The following is a 21,085-nucleotide window of genomic DNA, read 5'->3' as shown; positions in this document are numbered from 1 at the left end:
ACTGTGACCCACAAATGTTAAGAAATTTTTACCAATCTTGTCAATGGTTGTTTATGCCTTCCCTCCTTTGTTTGGGCGTCTGTAATATCTTCCACATTATCAACAGAAACAACTCGGGCAGCTCTTGGAGAAGCTAAACACCACAGGCTCCAATTTCATTCGTTGCATCAAGCCCAATTTGCAAATGAGCAGCGATCTCTTCGAAGGTCCTCAGATTCTCAGTCAGCTCCAGTGTGCAGGTATTTCAACTGCCATCTACGTTTTCCGTGTGTGTTAGTCGATAGTCTGTTCGATGAACAAAATGTTCACTTTGGTATCACTTGTTTGTCGTGTAGTATTGATGTAATATTGATCAATATTTGCTTTCAGGCTTCTCAGTTGGTTAAACAACGCCATTAGGCTATATAATTGGACCATCAATATGTCATGAATATCTCGTGCAATATGTCGCTTGGCTATGACAGAAAGCTGATAATTAGGTCAAATTCCTTAACAAACACAAAGCACCTGAATCCATATTGCCATTTTGGTAGATTGTCACCAATTGTTGAAGGAGTTTTCTTGATATTTGTACAACATCATAAAATACTTCGATAATATTTCATCTTATGATATCACGACTACCAAAAAGTATGCACATTTGCACACGGACGATTCAAATTAATTTCTGTGTCATGTTTCAGGGATGGTGTCCGTCTTGGATTTGATGCAGGGCGGTTATCCGTCCAGGGCCCAATTTTCCGATCTTTATAATATGTACAAAAAGTTCATGCCTGAGCATTTGAAGAGGCTCGATCCCAGGCTCTTTTGCAAGGTATGTGGCTTGGGATGTTGCAGTTCGCTTATACGATGCGTTGCTGCTTTCGTTATTAGGCGCTGTTCAAAGCTCTCGGTCTCAATGACGTCGATTTCAAATTTGGGATGACGAAAGTGTTTTTCCGACCCGGAAAGGTTAGTTGTGTATCTATTCCCGATTACACCCTGAGGTGGATAAGGTAATCAGTGATGCTGCTTGTGTAGATGCAAAAGTACCACAGTATATATCTACTTAGACAGAATCTATTTGAGTACTCCAAAAAGTACATCGTTACTGACCACCTCTAGATGCACACCTATGTTGTAATCATATGCAAGTATGTCTAGCATTTTCAATCATATTAAATTCCTACTTCAGTTTGCGGAATTCGATCAACTGATGCATGCCGACCCCGAACATTTGAAGCAGCTCATTCAGAAAGTACAAAAGTGGCTTCTGTGCGCCCGATGGAGGAAGGTGCAGTGGTGCGCCCTTTCCGTCGTCAAGTGTATGTTGCGATCGGTTTTTCGCAAGCCGCTATGAGGTTTATCGTTCCGTTCTTTTGGCCAGGCGCGAAAAAGATCGCGTGGCTGCGATTCAACTACGTCTTGATACAGAAACACGTTCGCGGCGCAATCGCGCGGAAAAAGCACAGGCCTCGGTAATTATTATGACTTGTCTGAAAATGCCGAGAGTGGCAAAGCTGATATTTGTTCGACTCGGAGTTCAAAATTTCGATCCTAAATTAATTTCTCGTCTTGTCAGAATCCGGGTTTGTGTCCAATCCCCGACTCTTGGATATACGAATGCAATTTTGAATGCATTATTTAATTGTATATTCAAGCTCGGTACCTCTTCAAATTAACTGTTAGGAGATGGTGATTGTGTCATTGCCGCCATTTATTCTCTCCACACTATCTTGCAGTGCTGAGTGCCTAGCGCAGTGGTCCCAAAACTTTTTCGCTTACTAGAAAAATCAAAAACCCTCACAGCACACTTTCAAGAAATGTGCTGTTTGAAAAAGAATTATGTGGGAATCCGATGGCCATCTATATTTATAGGAAATTATATGCTACTGGAATGAGGTTGCATTGTTGACCAACGTACCTGCATTTTGTCGTCAATTCCAAGCAGTCTCGCGCGTGCACAGCTTTTCACCACAGTCGAAACAAAAACAACTATATTCACATGGAGATGCCATATTGTGTTGTAGGTTGAAGTCCAGACCTCACACCCGCTAACATTTTGCTATGTAATTGTTTGTTTACGAGTTGATAATTAGGAGCGTGAAGTGAACTAAACACTTTCTTCCACACTGAGCTGCCTAACTCTGATGTGACAAGTCACACATATGCTAGCATTCATGCATCATTTGTAAAATTTATGAAGTTTTTTTCAAAATTACAAAAGATTTGCGGCACACCTGAGAATTTGCCGCAGCACACTAATGTGATGTGGCACACAGTTTAGGAATCACTGGCCTAGTGGCTACCAGTTTTATAATCAAGAGTCTGACTTGAGCCGGCCGGGGATAGAACCATTACACTTCCTGAAGGTTGACACAAGAGACCCATTTTTTCAAACCTAATTCGATCCTCTTCTCATAAGAGCCTATTTACACCCAGAGATTAGATCCATTGTTTGTTATGATATGTGATGTCATTTCACTGAAATCGGATCTGGCCTATTGGTTCTTGCTGAGTGCACTTTCGTGCCAGGCCATCCCTGATTTGTGTCTTTCCCCGACAACGTTCGAGTTTTTTTCATCCATTTTCCTGACACGTAGAATCGAAGCTATGCGGATGACGGTGCCGCTGCTCACACAGCTGCCTAAGATGCGCAAAATGTGCGACGAGCTAAAGGAAGCGGCGAAGGCAGCGATGGTAGCCGCGGTGGACTCGCATGAAAAGGACATTAGATCGCACCTGAATGATATCAAGGTAGATTTTAGATTTACCGCGATATTTCCCAATGAAACTTTGGTCTAATATTAGAAATAGTGTTCGTAATAAATAAGACTGGGCAAAATTACTACGCCACAAAGCTAGACAAGAGCCGGGCAACCGAGCGTGTATATAATCAAGAAGACGAGATAAGTTTGTGGACAGGGTCATATAATTTATACTCAATCGTGTCCACCCTTACTAATATGCTGAAAGTAGAGTACGGATGCTGTTGTGAGCAGTGCGGATGTATATATAGCCCGAAATCACTGCAGCTTGTTTGTTTTCTACTTGCAGAACAAAGTCATCGTCCCTTCCAAGATGAGACAGAGATACGAGCAATTGCGTAAGCAAGAGGATTCTGTCGTGAAGAGCATCAGGGAGCATCAACTCAAACAGGCGGAGGAAGAAAGGCAGCGCAAAATCAGAGTGCGTTTATATGTTCTCATTTTTATGTCATATAATTATGGCAAGTTTTTGTTGCACTAAAATCGTGAAAAGTTGCACTTCATTCTAACAAAAGTTGCATTTATGCACAATCAACAATCCACAATGAAAACAAGTGCCCCAACTGACAACTAGCACTCTAGCCACATTGAATCAGTCACGGAAGCATTATTGCTCAACAATATCTCTTCAGTCTTCACTCGAACATGGCAAATGAAAACGCGAACATACTCCCATAACTATTGCAAGCCAACTGCAGCTGCATAGATAACATTGAGATGCAGCTAATCCATGACATAGCTCATTGTTATGCAAATCTAAGAGAATGAAACCATACTAGAAACAGTTTTATAGCATGCTTTTTTAAAATCATTCCTTTACATTTCGCGCAACACTTTATAAAAGTTGCAATAAAAGGTTACATGAAAGAGAGAAAGTTGCAAAAATTGCAGTATAAAATTCCTACTGACAGCTTGAAACATGATACCACATAAATTCTGAGTACTTAGGAAGCTGCCAGAAGGTGTAAAATTGCAAAAACTTGCCCTACTTATAATATATGTTTCCAAATACCTCTGTCAAAACATCTTTTTCAGTCGAATTTGATAATATTTATTAATCATTTAGTATCCAGGTATGAAGCGGCGGCCTAGTAAATTTGGATCTGTATTTTTCCAGTAAGGCCATGACTAGCCGATCTAATTTGGATAATAGCTCCCTTGCCTCATCGATAAAATCTGATGATGCCGTCGGCATATCAAAATTTCCGTCCATATCAGGCGCAAATCGAAACTAAGCATGCGACGAGAGTCATCGATTTAAGTAATCGCTCTAAACTTGACGTGATATCCCGCACACGTAATACCGCAGGCATGGCACTGAATTTCATAGATGACCTGAGAAGAAATAAGTTCTACTTTTCCATACTAATGAAGTAGGTTTCGGCTACTTTCACTATATACTCGGGTGGCTGTATCTTCAGATTCGTTAAACTTCTACATAGCAATTTTGTCACAATTCAAATAACTTTCTACATTCTGCAGTTTATGCAGTTGACAGTAGTGTTTGTGTGGGTTTGGGTCACTTTGACCAGTTAAATACTTATAACCGGGGCAAATTGCCACTGTGTTCTGGAGAATTGCAGATTTTCATTCTAAAGATGTTGTCTGACACTGTTCTCCCCCTAAAGCTGCAACACTGACAATCACGCTGAAACGTCAATGCGACAAATGTCGAAAAACGGCCTAACCCCAGATTCGAACCGGACAGTGACAGTAGCCCACACCGAGTTCCGTGCGTTGATGCCACTTAACTTGGCGTTGGCCATTTACAGGAAGAGATGGAAAGAGAGAGGAAGCGCAAAGAAGAGGAGGAGAGACTGAGGAAGCAGAAAGAGGAAGAAGAGAGAAGGAAGAAAGAGGAAGAGGAGCGAATCCGAAAGGAGTAAGCGCTTTTTTTGTGTGTGTGTGTGTGTCTTATAACAATACTGTGCAGTGTCTCTTACTATAGATACATGACTCAATCGTCATGCTTGAGGAAGCAGTGTTCATTACTTCTGGGCAATCTAAAAGCTGCATTATTGGTAGTCGTATTGATGACGATCGGAGCGCTAAAAGTTGATAAAACTGGTCTCGATTGAAATCCAGTGTAACGGTGATTCCGAAAATTAAAATCAAATTTGGGTCAGGGAAATAGAACCACACCAAATTAGCCCTCAACGTCTGAAAATCGGCATTGTGCCGAACTATCTCTCAACGCAATTGACCATTGTTGCAGTCATTGTGTTGCGCTGCTCCCATTTTTGAAACGTTGCTGGTATAACATTCCTTTGTGCCCCCTATGTCATTTTGGAAATTCACGTAATCAGGCTCTTATCACGTTCTTATCCTATATTTACTTAGTATCATATTGCAATCCAAGTATATATCCGGTGATGGCTGAAAATTGATTCAGAAAAGTTACACGAAAATCATAAATTGAAGAGCTTCTTGGAGGTACAGAACTTCAATGTACAATTGAATAGTATATTCATATTGAAATGAACCCGAATATTTCCTGCTGACACTCGTCAGGGGTAATCTTCAGTAAATAGTACAGAATTGGAAAGAACATTGTATATCAACCATAGGCGCCGACTTTTATTTTTTTACGAGGTGGCGAAGTCTTGTGACGTCATATTTGTTTCATATAGATGACATCATCGTCGCACGAAAACGCACTTCACCGCTGGTATACGTGCACAGAGTTAAACTATTCGCATGACGTTTTAGTATCGGCCCTGCACTCATTAATATCAAACCATGCAGTCGAGTTATTGAATGGAATCTTAAAACAGTACGATCATTCGAAAGTGTAACTGCGGCCTGCGCTACCAGTCCGTCCGGCGGAATGCATCGAACAAAAATCAGAATTTACGTCAATGTTATCCACGCGCAATGCGCCGTGTGCGTAACGTAATACACTACGCACTGGCCTTGCAAGTACCACTACTAAAAAACGACAACTCTCGTAAACTTCAAGCAGACAATAATGATGATTACAAACGCGAAATCGTGTAGCCAATCAGTAATTGTCTCTTGCGGTTTCTTGCTTCGCGTTGACCAACTCGCATCGCGGCAATTGTTTGCTGATTAAAACAGCGATATGGGCGACATTGGGCATTGGTGCATTTCCCGATTTACATTCGCGAAGCATTTCGTTGACCAACTCGCATCGCAGCAATTGTTTGATGATTAAAACGTTGATGCATTTCTCAATTGAAGTTCGCGAAGTATTTCGGGAGTACATCGGTCAATTCACAAATTCAATCTGCATGTCGACTGCCGACAACACATACTAATTGAATTACGTGTTGACGGCCGCACAAATTTCCTTCTACGGCCGCAGGTTAGCCAACCCTGGGCTAGAATTAACTCCACTTCCGGACGCCTGCCGCGATGTTATCAATAGAAATCCACTGTCTATCTAATGCCTAATAGTTTAATATTCGATATTGTTGTTCTCGATACAAGTACATCCAGCAATCAAGTTTATCGGAATGCAGAAGGTTCCCTGTTCACACCCTCCAATTCTGCGCTCCGATTACCAAGACTAAGACGAAGCTAGTTAGCTCATGAATGGTTTTGTAAACGAATATGCGCGCACAAAATTTGGATTTCAGAAAAGCAGAACGTCTCTTTGAGCGCCTGGTCGGGAGAGAAGATCTAGGCTGGGGCTTCGCAGCACACGCTAGGCGCGACGCCAGTCGAAAAATTAGGGAGATTTGGATTTTTAAAAATTTACCAATATAGCATCAATTCAATTCGGGTCAAGTACATGTGTAAATGGCCATCATATAATCTCTTCGTATTGACGATTTTAGGCGTATGATAATCCTGCCAAAGAGTCAGGGAGCGCTGTCAATTAGCGAGTCCCTGATCTCTGGTGAACGATTCAGTACGCGCGCGTATTACACAGTATCGGCGACAGTTTTCGAAAATCAAAATGTCCGAACTTGATGGCACCGATTTCAAACCTTCGTCGACTCTCAGAACTTGAGCGAGCCATGATACACATCTTTTAATCGTTACGTTCAAGTATAAGCGGGAATCAATTACGCGCGTTAAAGTCTGTTTGCAGCGATTCGATGTTACTCAGTTTCGCGATATCGCTTTTTAACCCTATTGCCGCGGTCGGCCGCCAGGCCAAATTTTAATGCATCAACCAAAAATTTCATAAAATGCGACCAACGTGACTTGAACCGACGCCCAATGTATCGCCGTAATCAGAAAATAGCGGCCTAACCAACTGAGCTACTCGGAAGGCTCGGTCGAGAGAGGTGACGGTGATACCCGAACAAGTCTACGCGATTTCTCAAAAGTAAAAGATAAATTTGTTTTTCGTTTTCACCTGACGTGATGCATAATCCTTCCCATGGTGAATGTCCACGTGGTTATCTTACATATCGATTTCGGCATTCAATCAAGACATTACTGAGCTTGATACCTTCACGCAGTTGAGCGCACCGAGACTGGAAAGTTTTCGTTATAAGCATGACTCACGGCCACCGTCGATTATGTCATCGCGGTAGAGACAACGCGCCTTGTAATTCGCGTTTATTCGGCTTTGCCTGGTCTAGTTATATAAGTCCAAATCCATGCTATTGATCTTATAGATACTATTGATCGTACATAACTAACAAAATGTGCAATTCGCAACTGCACAAGGCTATCGTAAGTAAATATATTGCCTTGTTTGACACTTCTCATCGGCGCGCGATTTCTCTTGTTGCTTCATTTCATATCAATTTGAAACATGTTCTACACATCGCTTGTCTGATACAGGTTCGTCAGTATATGGGCATATGATCAACATCTATTCATTGAAGTCTGCAGTAACTTCGTATAACATCTAAAACGAATGATTCAACTGTCTGTATGGTGTTGTTATATTACAGGCGCGAGTACCGTATACTCACGTACCTCCCACACCCATTTCTACAGTGTTTAGCACTGGCTTCGGGTAACTTATATAAGACCAAACTCCGTGATACTGACCGTGTTGAAGTGTTATGGACTGCATCTAACTATGTGTGTGACATTCAACTGTATTAGTCAATCGTAAGTGAATGTATATGACCTTATGCGGCAATGCTCACACGTGCGCGGCATTTGTCACGAAACAGAATATTGCTTCATTTCACACCAATTTGAAGCGTGTTCTATCCAACTAATTTCCGATATTATGGTTTCAATGAACTCTTGCGATCAACAACTACTCTAAAACGACAATTGCGCCTGCTTACGCCATGTAGAACGAAATATACAAGGGATTATATGAGCAGCGTTCATTCAGGCGAACTGAGCGACAGATTGTATTCTGCGGGATACGTTTTTCTGTAGTCAATCTGCATTCCAAACAGGTTTTGCGATAAGTCAATGGATTATATATAGCTCGTCGTATGCGTACCGTATTGACAATATCCATTCATAGACCATAACTGTAACCGTTTATGACCACTACAATGCAAGATGTCGTTAATTGATTGAAGCGTGTCTGTGAAAAACTGTGCATGGATTCTATAGGATCCACCTGCGGGAAAAGGGTTAATCAATATGACATGAAACAATCACTATTTAGCGTAAACTCGACCGCATTGTCTCCAAACCAGCGATAGATAGGAGCCCGAAGCATGCTAGCCCGAGACGCGATAGTTAGGCCAGCAATGATATCTTTCGCACCAGGCCTATTTCAGATGCCATTGTGTACGCCAGCGATGAACCAGGCCGAGAATGCAGACGCGATTGCGCAGGCAAGCGATGATATAGTGTGAACTGGACCTATTGCAGATGCGATTGTTTAAGTCTGCGGGGCCAGGCTTGTTCGAGACGCGATAAATCAGGCTAGCGACGATTGCCACGCGCACCGGAATGAATGACCTAATTTCGCGACTATCTCAGCGGGAGATCATCACAGACTCTTCGCGCTAATTGACAACACGTTTCTCGCAAATCAGCCGTGCGGAACACTGATAACACAATTATTGAATGGCAACTGAATATAAGAGTTAGAATGACGGGGTTTCGCGTTTCTAATAGGGAAGTTTGACCCCCATGGCTACGTGCCTGGCACACGCGGGTATCGAAATCGAAGACGTCTCTAACGAGGTCGCATCGATTCGCCTGATTACCAATTACTGGTCACAAATCACTTGGGCGTTTGAGCATTTTGTACGAGGTGGCCGCCACCTCGTAACCTCGTAAGTCGGCGCCTATGATATCAACAATCGTATCTCAAAATATGACGTCACCAGCATGAAATGAAATTCATTTCAATATGAGTATAGCCTACTATTAAATCATAAATTGTTCGAAAGTCCAAGTCAAGTCCAAATCCAACTTTAAAAAATCATAAATGTCCTCGCATTCCAACCAAAGTCTTAATATTCACTCATTCCGACTAACATCTTAACATTCCTAACTCACTCCCATTCCCATCTCCTTAAGTTCTGATTTGTCCTCATAGTGACACGAATGCTTCGTTTCTCAGGAAACTGGAGATTGAAAGGAAACGAAAACAGGAGCTGGAGGAGAGAAAGAAGAGAGAAGAGGAAGAGCGGAAGATAAGAGTGAGTTCATTATTTTCCTTCTCTCCTATTTGCATTACCATGAATTGAAATTTTTGTTGGGCAGGAAAAAATGGAGGCGGAAATGCGGCTCAAGCAGGCCGAGGAAGAGAAACGGTAAGTAATGTACTTGCCGAAAATTACGCTCACTCATTAAATTGGAATGTTGTCTTCTTCAGACGGGCCATAGAAGAGCAGGAAAGGAAGGATATGGAGCTGGCCAAGCGTATCGCGCAAGACGAGGGACAAATCGCAGCCGAGGAAGTGGCACAGGCCATCGCGGCCCCGCAGCCGCAGCCGGCTATACCGCCTGTACCGGCCCCGAGAGGGTGGGTGATGCCTTATTTTCTCCAGTCCAGAATTCCTCGTAGGTGGTCATTAATTACCGTAAGTTAATCAACTTTGCAAAATACTCCCAAGTTGGTTTTGCCTGGTTTCACGTAAATACGAGGTCAAAATTTTACTCGCTATTCGATAAAATTATTAGGTTTGCTACAAAAACGCTGCACACCAAATTTGGCTCAATTCCAATGTGAAGAAGGGAAGTACCTTGAGTACCTTGAAAATTTGAAAAGGTCATAATGACGTTATCAGTTATCAGTTGTCGGAAAAAAATATGTGAAAATTGCAAAATTTCGATGTTACTTGGCATACCGTTAGTATCTTTTTTTATTGCAAAAATGTTTGTGTGTTTCGTTCTATCGCTTCATCATAAACCGAAAATTTGCACATAACAATTTTTCTTTTCGATTTTACTGGCATTCCCATGATATTGTATATACCGAATGTGACTCATTTCCAACCAGTAGATGCAAAGATGTTGGAGTGCTACATTTTGAATTAGAAAAATTGTATCTACGTTGGAAGTACGGAAAGCTAGTGTACATGAACACATACAATGTACAAAATGTACATTCTTCCGCTTATACCTGACCGGCATCGGTGATCACATTGACTCCGAATTTGTTGCACCATTCGAAGAAGCTTGTCCGAGATAAGAACCGTTAAAAACGTGATACTCCTTTTCCAGCCCTGTGAAAAGGGACTTATCCGGTTGGAAATACGCACAGCTGCGCGACACTATCAACACCTCCACGGGTAAGTAGCCACGTAGGCTGCAGACTATGGCACTCCTGTGATACCGTTTGTTTCGCGACACAGATATCGTGTTGTTGGAAGCTTGCAAAGAGGAGTTTCATCGTCGCTTGAAGGTTTACAACAATTGGAAGGCGAGAAACGCAGCCAGAACGGGCGCGAAGGAACAGCGGGCTCCGCAGCAGTTACTGCAGGAAGGTGAGGTGGACGTTTCGGTGTAATGGAGTGAGTACTCGAATGACCAGATCCCGAGTATTGAGATTAGATTCGAATACCGCCTTTGTGATGTCATGACAGTAAGAATCTCGTGCAAAGTTTAAAAATGTATCCTTTTTGCGGCCACCAGGAAAATAACGCTGATGACCTCGCAAGGGAGGAGAAAAGTGTCTAAATTATATTTTTCGTTGATAACATAACCAGTAACGTGAAGCCATGTAGACTAAAATAGACTACAATTGAATGATAAGTTCATATTGAAACAAACCCCTGACGTGTGACAGCTGGAAATATTTGTATTTATTTCAATGTGAATGAATGTATCATGTAATCTAAAAATAGTACTTTGACCATGGCTTCATTATTGGAATTCTTGTCTCGGTTAAGTCATTATTGGTGATACGACAGTTAAAATACAAATTTGTATTGAATTCTCTTCTCGTTGCTGGCGATTACCACCGACGAGTGTCTGTTGAAAATATCAATTCATTTCAATATGAACATATTATGCAATTAATGTTCCGTACCTCTTTAGAAGAGTTTTCAAAATATTTTTTGGGCAATTGAATAAAAATTTATTGCTGCATTTCTCCAGCTGCCAAATCGGCACCTATGGCTCAAGCCCGCGCCGCTGTGGCGAAACCCGGTCCGGTCAACCGCGCACAGAGATACTTCCGAATTCCGTTTATCCGACCAGGGGACCAGAACGTTGACGCGTCCCTCGTGAAACGTGGTTGGTGGTGTGCACATTTTGACGGTGACTATATAGCCAGGCAGATGGAACTGCACCCAGACAAGGCTCCTCTCTTCCTTGTTGCCGGTAAGTTGATTCAATCAATGAGGCCGTGATATTGATTGGTTCGTTATCAAGGTCGTTAGAAACTAATCACCAAACTCGTAACTCGTAGTGGGTATAAATTCTCATCCGAATCTCGTCCAGTGCAACTCTTTCTTTCCAGCGTATAGCATTTCAACGCCAATAACCGGCGACGTCTCTATTTTTAGGAAAAGACGACATGCAGATTTGTGAGTTGTCGCTCGAAGAAACTGGACTCTCCCGAAAGAAAGGGGCAGAAATTTTGCCACAAGAGTTCGAACAGGTATGGAGCGTGGCTTCTAGAATCTAGATAGCGCCGAACAGCCTACTCTGGTTTGATCTTGACATTGGTTTTGTGGCGATGTGGCATGATAATCTATTTTGGTAGAAATTTCCCTGCCCCACGTAGCATGACATGGAAAAAGTGAGCATTGCAATAGGCCTATATATTAATTGATACGACATACGTCATAATTTATTGGGCTGAGCAACCGGGAACCGTGGCACGTTGGGCCATTGCATGTGTTTCATGCACGTCTCGTAGTGCTATTTTGCTGCTATGTCCTTATTATTATTAGAAAATGATATGCTCTTCCAACTCAACATCAGCTATGGATATGGAATATTGTCCCGGTGGTATCAGTATGCTGCAGCTTATTGAAATGTAAGATGCCGGTATTTCAGCTGCGTTTTGGTTGCCACACGTTCAAGAAACACTGACCTGAAATGAGGTCAAATCATTTCGAAACCTTCAGACGTTCTTGGGTAATGATACGATCCAGTTGTAAGGAATAATACTCTGATCGCTTTCTACCGTTCCAAGATTTGATATCAAGTTTATCTTTCACTTTATTTGCGACATCTCCCTAGTTGGTAACCACTGGTCTAGAAGCATAACCACTTGCGTAATTACTGAAAGCAGGCTGAAGCTAGTTGCGTATTTGAAGAAAGTACAATCAATTCGTCACTGGCCACCGTAATTTATATGGCGTTTGTCAGTTTAAAGCTATCAACTTAACGGGTCCATGAAAGCTTTAACATTTCGGCTACTTCCGCATTTCCGCAGGTGTGGATGACTAACGGCGGGCGGGAATATTTGTTGAAAGCCATTTCGACCGGACAAGCCAGGCCGACCTACGCCACTGCGATGTTCACCCACAACGCCCAACCCGCCGCTGTCAACGGGCACAGGCGTTGATCGTACCAAGATAAGATATCAGTTGAAGGTTGTACATTGTACATTAGCTGTAGACGTATCGACTAGGTAGAATCGAGAATTGGTGCTACGGCCGCTTTATCCAATGATTTCGGCGAGTGTCTGACTCGCATTTCACAAAATAGAAAATCTGTTAATAGTTCCGTGTGATGGTGATTCGTGTTGCATATTAAACTCTCATCTGAGTGTCATACGTTTAATCATAAAACCCCTTGATTTGAAGTTTCGAAGCCTTTTTTGGGTATCGAATATTGCGGTGTTTTTTTTTTCAATCTATTTGAGTGTCAGTGCGCGGTTGTGTTAACATTGGGTATTTCTTCAAATGTTTCGTAAAAGCGATATTGTTGATTTTCGCTGATTTCTTTCTCATGTGTGTCGGTATCAAATTCTGATGCTCTTTCTTTTCAATTATCAGGTTCATTATCATACAAGAAAGTTTCATATGTCGATGTTTTCTTATGTCGGTGATAAAGTGTATCATATTTTGATTATTATCAACATGTTCCTAAGTGATAATAGTACTATTTAAGCAATCAGTTTATCAGTAAAACTACAGAATGGTCTTTGTTAGCAAATTTTATCAGCATCTTATTATTGCACTGTTGAACCGGTCAAATATGGAATGAGTAGTGAACATAATCTACAATGATTCAACAATCTGTGTATTCAGAGATATTCCCGTAGTCATAACAATTTTGTTTGAAGCACTGACCGTAAAGAATCACGACCTTGTGACAGAAGAATTGAGTGATATGTATGGACAACATTGTGATTGTAGTACTCATCCTACCTGTGATTCCTTCACACTGCTTCATGTTTTGTTGACAATCAAATTCTAGACTGGTGAAACTCAATCTTGGTTATGTCCACTTTGCGTGTAGACCTTTGAAAATTGAGCAATTTTATTGATCTCATTCACACTACCTTGCACTGGAATGCAGAACATATATAGTACATGCACTATGCATATTGTAGTATACCGTTAGCAATATGATGTCATTAGATTCAATGTGCAATGCGATCGTGATGGTACATGAGTTTTGAGCCTTTGAGAAAATAAAAATATCAGTTGAATGTGATTTTCGTGTGGGGTTATGTTGCTGCTGCTGCTGCTAACACAGAAGTTTCAACCAACAACTACACCCAGTGGTTCTACAGCATTGAAAAAATATCGCTTTATGACTTGCAGCGATGTGAGATGTCTTGATGGAGGAGCTTCAGTGTGCATCAAAGCAAATTAGCGAGCAGAAGATCCCCAAATATTCTCAAATAATGTTAGATCGACTGCAACCGGAGAGCAGGCACAGATTCATTAATCTCATCACCGTGACACTGAAGTTTACGGGTTGGAGTCTTTTCACGATGTTTTATGTTGGAGAAATAACTGAGCTCCTCCTGGCCTACGTTTGAACAAATATGGCCAAAGAAAGACCAGATAAAGTATACATAAAAGAAAGGAGAATGGAAGAGGGAAAAAGTGTTGAAGAACGCAGAGCACAGGAACTGAATCAATGTCACAGTTTTTTCGGTCAATAATACCAATAACTAACATCAATTCATCGCTTCTGAAGTCTGAAGAAAGTGTTCCAATAGTAATAGGTCATAAGGAACATGAATCAACGTTTAGTCAAGAATCTTAACGCCATGTCTCTGTAAATTATAATATCACCCATACATTCCTGACGGGAAGTAGCGTAGTAAATTTTTGTCCTTACTATCGATTAGCTTGAACTATACAGATGCAAAGGAAAGTCGAGGTTATCAAATCAGCACTGCCATTATCTCATCATGCAATCTCGGTGTGCTGGGCGAATAGCAGGGAGGCTGATGACACCAGTCTTAAAAACAAGTCATTCTGACTATAGATAACTAACCTGCAGTAGGTTAGTTATGTACAGTATGACTGGGCAAGAAGCCGGACACTACTATTACGTTATTTACCCTGTTGATAACCTATTTACACTTTGTACGATGTACGTAAATCAATATTGGCTTAGTTTAATTGCAATTTGCAACTATTGCATTAACCTACAAGCGATTTGAGAGTGTACGTAAAATAGAAATCAGTTATGAGATATGACAAGGTACGCAGCGCTGTTGCGTGATGCACAGTGATATTTGTGATGATAGTAAATTATTAATTGTTATCAATAGGAATAAGTGTGGATAACTGATAGCATCCAGAAAATCATTAGAAAAGTAAGAGTAGATGGAATCTTCTAGGGATTTAATAATGATTACAAGAGGCACTGATTGAAATTTAGATGAATGCTGATTTATCTGGGAGGGAAGGTCAGCGGAGAGCAGCCGGCGCTATATATTTCTCCAATATTCTGTTAACATTTCAAGCATAGCTTTCACTACGGCTTGTATGTATGTGACGATAATAATCATAATGGCACTGACACGAACTTACTCACGGCTTACCATGACACATACGGAAATTAAAACAGTATTTGTCTGTAAAGTTCATTAGTCAAGATAGAACATGAATGCTTATTCAAGGGAAAGAATTTTTCGCGATTCTCCAATGAGTTACGGCTATATTGTTTGTGATTGCTTGAAATCAATAGCATTTGTGGCCTATTATCGCATAGTAGAAATATCATTTACGTTTATTAGTTCATTCACCTCAAATTGAAAAAGTGAAAGTAGCCAACCTCCGATTTAGTACTGAAAGTATTCGACCCTTCGAAGAAATGTACTTTTTAAAACTACTAATGTGAGTACTTTCATACCATGCTTTTTCTACTTGTACTTGAATTACTTCTGCAATTAGCCTTGGAAAGCGTTACTTGTAATTGCAATTGGGTATAAATTCACGGCATTACTTCCAACTCCACTTGAATAGAAATGTCGGCAACTTTGACCACCTCTAAAGCTGCAATTCTGAAAATTACATTGAAACGGCAACACCATGCAAATATTATCACGGCAAAACTGCAGATTTGAATCATCAAGCCCGGAAGCAACCCACACGCAAGCTCCATGTAATGATCTCTGTGACTGCGTTTTCAGGGGGTGATGGAAAAAGAGAAGAAGCGCAAAGAGGAGAGGCTGGGAAAGCAGAAAGAGGAGCGAATCCGAAAAGAGTAAGAGCCGTTTTTATCATGCTTTGTATTAAAATTGACACAAAAATCCTAAATCGGTAGAAATTTTAAGTCCAAGTCAAAAATAAATCCTGCTTCAAAAATATTTTAAATTCAATTGTATTCTGACCAAAATCCTTAGACCCATGCACATCTCTGGTAGTTTTTTTCATCGCACGGCCAAAAGAGTTTACCCGACAACAATGGTCGCTGCTTCGTGACCAACCCTGTGGAATTTTATGCTCCATGTCATCAATTCTCCGAAATGTGAAAATCTAAACTTTGAGACTGTTTCTGACCTGCCAACGCGATCAAACCAACACTTCGTTTTATCAGGAAACGGGAGATCGAAAGAAAGCACAAACAAGAGCTGGATGAGAGAAAGAAGAGAGAAAAGAAAGAGCGGAAGAAAAGAGTGAGTTTCTTATTTTCATTTTCCTATTTCCTTTACTATTGATCGAAGTTTTCCTTGGGCAGGAGAAAATCGAGGCGGAAATACAACTCAACCAGGCTGATGATGAGAAACGGTAATTGTGGCTACTGAAATAATAATAATAATTATGAATAATAAAAGATGCTGTAAAAAAATTTCAGACGAGCAATAGAAGAGCAGGAAAAGAGGGGCATAGAGCTGGCCAAACGTATCGAGCAGGACGAAGGACAGATCAAGGCGGATGATGTGGCTCTAGCAATCCCGGGCGCACAATCTGCTATACCGTCCCGGCCCAATGAGAGTGGGTAATACCTTATTTTGATGTGGAGAGTACCACTACATTTACTGACTCTCATAAGATTTGGAATCCTCGAGTTCGTATTGTATTGTACAGTATTCTCGATACCAAACCATTGGACAGATAATGTGTACTCGATTACTGTGTAACACACGCACATGGGGTTTAGATATCCCCACCACAACCTCCCCAATTTTTCGTGGTTTACTTTGGTGAGCAATTTCACTTTACTGTACCAATCTGTTTTACAAGATGCACACAATTATACCCAATTAAAAGCAACTATGATGCTGACACGGCCTTGTATGAGTTGACTGTCGATTGTTACTGTACGGGACGCCATTGTTACATTATAATTGCTTAAAACGAACAAAGTACTGTTTATTGTGCCATAACTGAACGATAGGAATTGCTAGCCTATGTCCAAATCAAGCAGAGAATTGTTCAAATTAACTGACAGAAACTATACCATGTCAGATACCGGTACAGCTCTGGAATTGACAGCACTACTTAACAATGAGGAGTCGGAGTCCCACATGCTGAAGGTTATGGTACTTATGAATGAACTTGAGAATTATATATCGGCTGCGTTTCTATAATTGCTCATCTGGTGGCAAAATTCAATTGTTGGATTGGAAGACTTCAACATTCTATTACTCATGGTTTTAAAAGTTATTCTTCTAAAGAAAATGACCAATCAAAGTTATAAAAAATTTTCAACAGAATTATCTGGAATCTTCTACATAAAACTACGTGAAAGCACTGAAATCAGTATTGAATTCTGTCAAGTCTCATCCATCTGTTACAGCATCTTCAATGTCAGCGAAAATACTGGAATTGAATGCTAGGGAACGCATCGTTTCAGCTGAAATTCAATTGGCAAAGGCGGAAATTCGATTTGCAGAGCTACAGATTGAAAAGGCACGTGTGATAGCCGCAAGATCAGCCAATTCGCCTGAAAGCTCACCACACAGTTCAAGTAAATCCAATGCTCCATTTACATGTCTAAATAGGGAATCCGTTGAAACCTCCATAACCCTTGATTTTTAGCTCAAACGGCATTGCCAAATTGAATGGGTATGGAAGCCTTTTTCCATCTCTTGCTAACTTATCTACTTCCCTGGTTTCGCAGACTATGCAGCTACATGGTGACAGTTAATGATCTTATATCTAATATCCTTATTCGTCCACCAGACAGTGTGTAACTCGCAGGCAGTATTCGCCTTCGTCGAATCTCCCTCTTGGACCAGGGAGATATAATTACCTCGATATTTATTACTCGATTCAGAATTAATAGTGACTTGATCTGTACTTCAATCGTTTTGCAAAATGCAATAACTTGAATCATGCCTCGTACTTCCAAAATGTGATATGTCTTGATTCCAATACTGGGCACAGGTTTACGATTATTTCCCAACACAGAAATTGATCCAGTGGAATGGAATTTATCCGTTTGGAACTTCGCGAAATTACGGGACACCATAAACTCCTCAACTGGTAGGTAGCCACAGCTCGTATCGGTGACGGCGCCTCTGTGACACAATTGTTTTCCAACTCAGATATCGTATTGCTGGAAGCTTGCAAAGAAGTGTTTCATCGTCGGTTGAAAGTTTATAACAATTGGAAGGCGAGAAACGCAGCCAGAAAGGGCGCCAAGGAACAGCGGGCGCCGCAGCAATTCCTGCAAGAAGGTGAGGTGCGTTACCCGTCGTTTCTCACCACAGGCCGCATTCAGTATATTCCTATCAAGACGAAAATAGAATACGTTTCGTTTGCAAAAGTATGGCAAGCAGGACTTGGAAAATCGAGTGCCTAAGTGATTAGATTAGAAGTCTAGTATTGAACCGAGTATACAAGTATCACCAATTATGATGTCATAACGGTAAAGTGACATTGAATTCAGCCACAAAGTCACTGATACATAAAATGATTTCAAATTTGCTGCCGCAACAATCGGTCTTTGTCACTCGAGATGGTAGTGCTGATCATTTCCATGTACGTGAGTGGTGTTGTGCTGCATGTATCAAACAGTGTAGCTGCCACATAATGCACCTACAAACTATATTCAAGCGATCGCGACTTGTTAATGTATTAGGTTTATTTCTAGCGTGTTATCTTTCTAATATTAGCATTCCTATCCATTCATACCGTTATGAATAGCAAGCGTAAAAGGTACCAGTCAGAGAACGTGTTCAGTGTTATTGTAGTTGTGAGTTATCCTATAGAAAATTGACATTTATCAAACTGTTTTTGATCGCTGGTACATGGCACATGGCAATTTGCACATAACTGTATTAACTGTATCCGAATCAATGTTAAATGCAAAACTAAATAAATATTTCAGGCTAAAACAGTTCGAGTATAAACTAAGTTAAAAGTGGGATATTTTGCTGGATTTCATCCTGTAACACGATTTTTGTTTCCACGTTATAATTGATATTTCCTGATCTGTGTCACCTGGAAACTTCCAAAAATCAATATAGCTCATTCCAAACATTGATTTTGTGGTTAGGAGAATATTTTTTTTAATTAACTAGTATGTGCAATATTGTGCATGGTTATACTGATTAGCCCAATAGTAAATGGATATTTACCAAACTGTCTTTGATCGCTGTAAGTCCATTTTTAATCGCTTGGCATCGACCAAGGAGTTATATTCTATAAATGTATTTACTAAATATCCTGACGCGTTAGTCGTAGGCTATTGATTGCTTTTTCGCAAAGCAAATTAGAACCAACTTTTAGCTATTTTTCTGTCTGGCATATGGTTAATTCTGACTTTGCATAATTATAGGCAACAAATTACCGGAAGAACTTTTGTTATTAAAATCAAATCACAAAGCACAGGCTTTTGGTACATGGAAATTTGCACGTAAATGTCTCAATTGTATCCGAATCAATACCATCGTTAAATGCAAAACTAAATAAATATTTCAGGCTAAAACAGTTCGAGTATAAAATTACTAAAAATGGGATGTTTTGCTGGATTTTCTTCTATACTCTACATCTCTACTTTCCCGCATCAAGGCCCAGAAAGGATCTCCCATCATGCTTTCATCATATTACCCTTGGTGTCTCATCTCAAAATCTTTTATGTCTTGATGCAATCGCTCCCCTTGTTCTTCTGAATAAGCTCCCATATTATCTTTGAACTCGTCCAAGTGAGCATCAAGCATATGTAGTTTAATAGACATTCTGCACCCCATGTTTTCATACGACTTTAACAAATTGGCAACGAGTTCGGCATAGTTATCATAACCAGGAACCCAATCACCACATCTGCAAAGCTATCCCAAGCCTTCTTTTCAACATCATTAAGCATTTGGATAAATCTAGTTTTTTTTTTTTACATCGAGATACCGAATCGACAGCTATGACTCAAGATCGTGCCACCGTGGAGAATCCGGCCCAGGTCAACCGCGCTCAGAGATACTTCCGAATCCCATTCATCCGGCCCGGGGATCAGAACGTCGACGCATCCCTTGTGAAACGTGGTTGGTGGTGTGCACATTTCGACGGTGACTATGTAGCTAGGCAGATGGAACTGCACCCAGACAAGGCTCCTCTCTTCCTTGTTGCCGGTAAGTTGATTTAACCAATTAGGCCGGGTTAATCAAATGGGTTATGTGTCGAGCAGATGTCTGTCACTGTACAAATACCGGTATCAGCTGGTTGCTATTTATCAACCTGTCCAGTTGATATTTATTGGCCTGTCCAATGATTTCATTACACCAACTACTGCTCCAAAGGAAAGGGTACTGCTGGAATGATTCATGACTGCTGAAGGAGCTCACTTGGTAAAAATGCTGTAAATTTGTATTTCCTGTGTATGCATGTTGAACTGGTATTGCTACTTTCTTACTCACCCTGAGTTCGATAGTATATAATCAAATGTCCTGGCTTTCACCGATTCTCTGTAACCGCAAAGAGTGACGATACACTTGGAATATTTCACTAATTCTGTGTTGTTGCTTGCCTACATTTTCAAATGTGATTCACTGTATTTCTTACATTCACTGCTAATAAGAGTCAGTCAAAAAGGTTTTCGTGAAATAATTAAAGGGGCGCTGCGCTCTAAAAATGATGCGGTCTCAAATTGAAAAACAGATCGAAATTTTTTTTTTTCGGTAGCAGCCATTTTCTTCACAAAGCCACCGTAATGGAGCTGCAATCAAATGAATTTTGGGTATGGGCCGTTCCAGTCCAGCTGCCGCGGCTGCGCGTCATCGTTGCTTCACTTGTTGCAAAATTTCTGAAAATCTTCATCGTCGCACTTGCTCAACACGACAGTCCCGCAAAGAATGAATTTTGGATAGTTGTCAGCCGATATTATGAAGGAATTATGTCTTACCCACCACAGCGGTTTAGTTACGGTAAGTAGGCGGACGGTACCGACGCTCAATGGACGATGTTCAGTCAGGAGGATTTGTGTCTGAAGGTTGTCTGCAATATTTGTCAGTTGACTGATACTGAGATGCCATTATAGTTATATATTGATGCAAAGCTATTCATACAGTTGTGATTTTCAAGCTGTGATTAGAGAGCTGCATGACTGCCTAATCACGTCGAGCAAGTGCGACAGGGAAGATATCGCGCCAGGAATTTCACAACAGGTTAAGTAACGATGACACA

General features: G+C 40.9%; 2 protein-coding genes across 4 annotated transcripts in view; both read left to right on the top strand.

Moving 5' to 3' along the window:
* Positions 1–13,712, top strand: part of LOC145452109 (unconventional myosin-VI-like) — a 32,471-nt gene extending 18,759 nt beyond the window's left edge. For both annotated transcript variants that reach the window (XM_080330324.1, XM_080330325.1), the window contains 16 exons: positions 107–239; positions 684–814; positions 874–951; positions 1,175–1,304; positions 1,367–1,457; positions 2,583–2,736; positions 3,037–3,168; positions 4,520–4,629; positions 9,214–9,292; positions 9,357–9,406; positions 9,469–9,618; positions 10,320–10,387; positions 10,451–10,582; positions 11,196–11,420; positions 11,606–11,700; positions 12,484–13,712. In XM_080330324.1, coding sequence (XP_080186450.1) covers positions 107–239; positions 684–814; positions 874–951; positions 1,175–1,304; positions 1,367–1,457; positions 2,583–2,736; positions 3,037–3,168; positions 4,520–4,629; positions 9,214–9,292; positions 9,357–9,406; positions 9,469–9,618; positions 10,320–10,387; positions 10,451–10,582; positions 11,196–11,420; positions 11,606–11,700; positions 12,484–12,615 — 1,890 coding nt within the window. In that variant the 3' untranslated portion in view covers positions 12,616–13,712. The remainder of the gene's footprint in view (positions 1–106; positions 240–683; positions 815–873; positions 952–1,174; positions 1,305–1,366; positions 1,458–2,582; positions 2,737–3,036; positions 3,169–4,519; positions 4,630–9,213; positions 9,293–9,356; positions 9,407–9,468; positions 9,619–10,319; positions 10,388–10,450; positions 10,583–11,195; positions 11,421–11,605; positions 11,701–12,483) is intronic.
* Positions 13,713–13,852: 140 nt separating this feature from the next.
* The window catches only part of LOC145452114 (uncharacterized), a 52,587-nt gene continuing 45,354 nt past the window's right edge, over positions 13,853–21,085 (top strand). The window contains exons 1-9 of one of the 2 annotated variants that reach the window (XM_080330329.1): positions 13,853–14,717; positions 15,652–15,725; positions 16,059–16,137; positions 16,200–16,249; positions 16,317–16,456; positions 17,262–17,432; positions 17,852–17,950; positions 18,013–18,144; positions 19,810–20,034. In XM_080330329.1, the coding sequence (XP_080186455.1) occupies positions 14,703–14,717; positions 15,652–15,725; positions 16,059–16,137; positions 16,200–16,249; positions 16,317–16,456; positions 17,262–17,432; positions 17,852–17,950; positions 18,013–18,144; positions 19,810–20,034 (985 nt within the window). In that variant the 5' untranslated portion in view covers positions 13,853–14,702. The remainder of the gene's footprint in view (positions 14,718–15,651; positions 15,726–16,058; positions 16,138–16,199; positions 16,250–16,316; positions 16,457–17,261; positions 17,433–17,851; positions 17,951–18,012; positions 18,145–19,809; positions 20,035–21,085) is intronic. The other variant, XM_080330330.1, reaches the window with a different exon arrangement.

The sequence above is a fragment of the Botryllus schlosseri genome, chromosome 12 (assembly GCF_051294905.1).
Source record: "Botryllus schlosseri isolate E-star chromosome 12, Bs_hap1, whole genome shotgun sequence".
Classification (NCBI taxonomy): domain Eukaryota; kingdom Metazoa; phylum Chordata; class Ascidiacea; order Stolidobranchia; family Styelidae; genus Botryllus; species Botryllus schlosseri.
The sequence above is the reverse complement of the archived record's forward strand: the minus strand, read 5'-3'. Positions and strand labels throughout refer to the sequence as shown.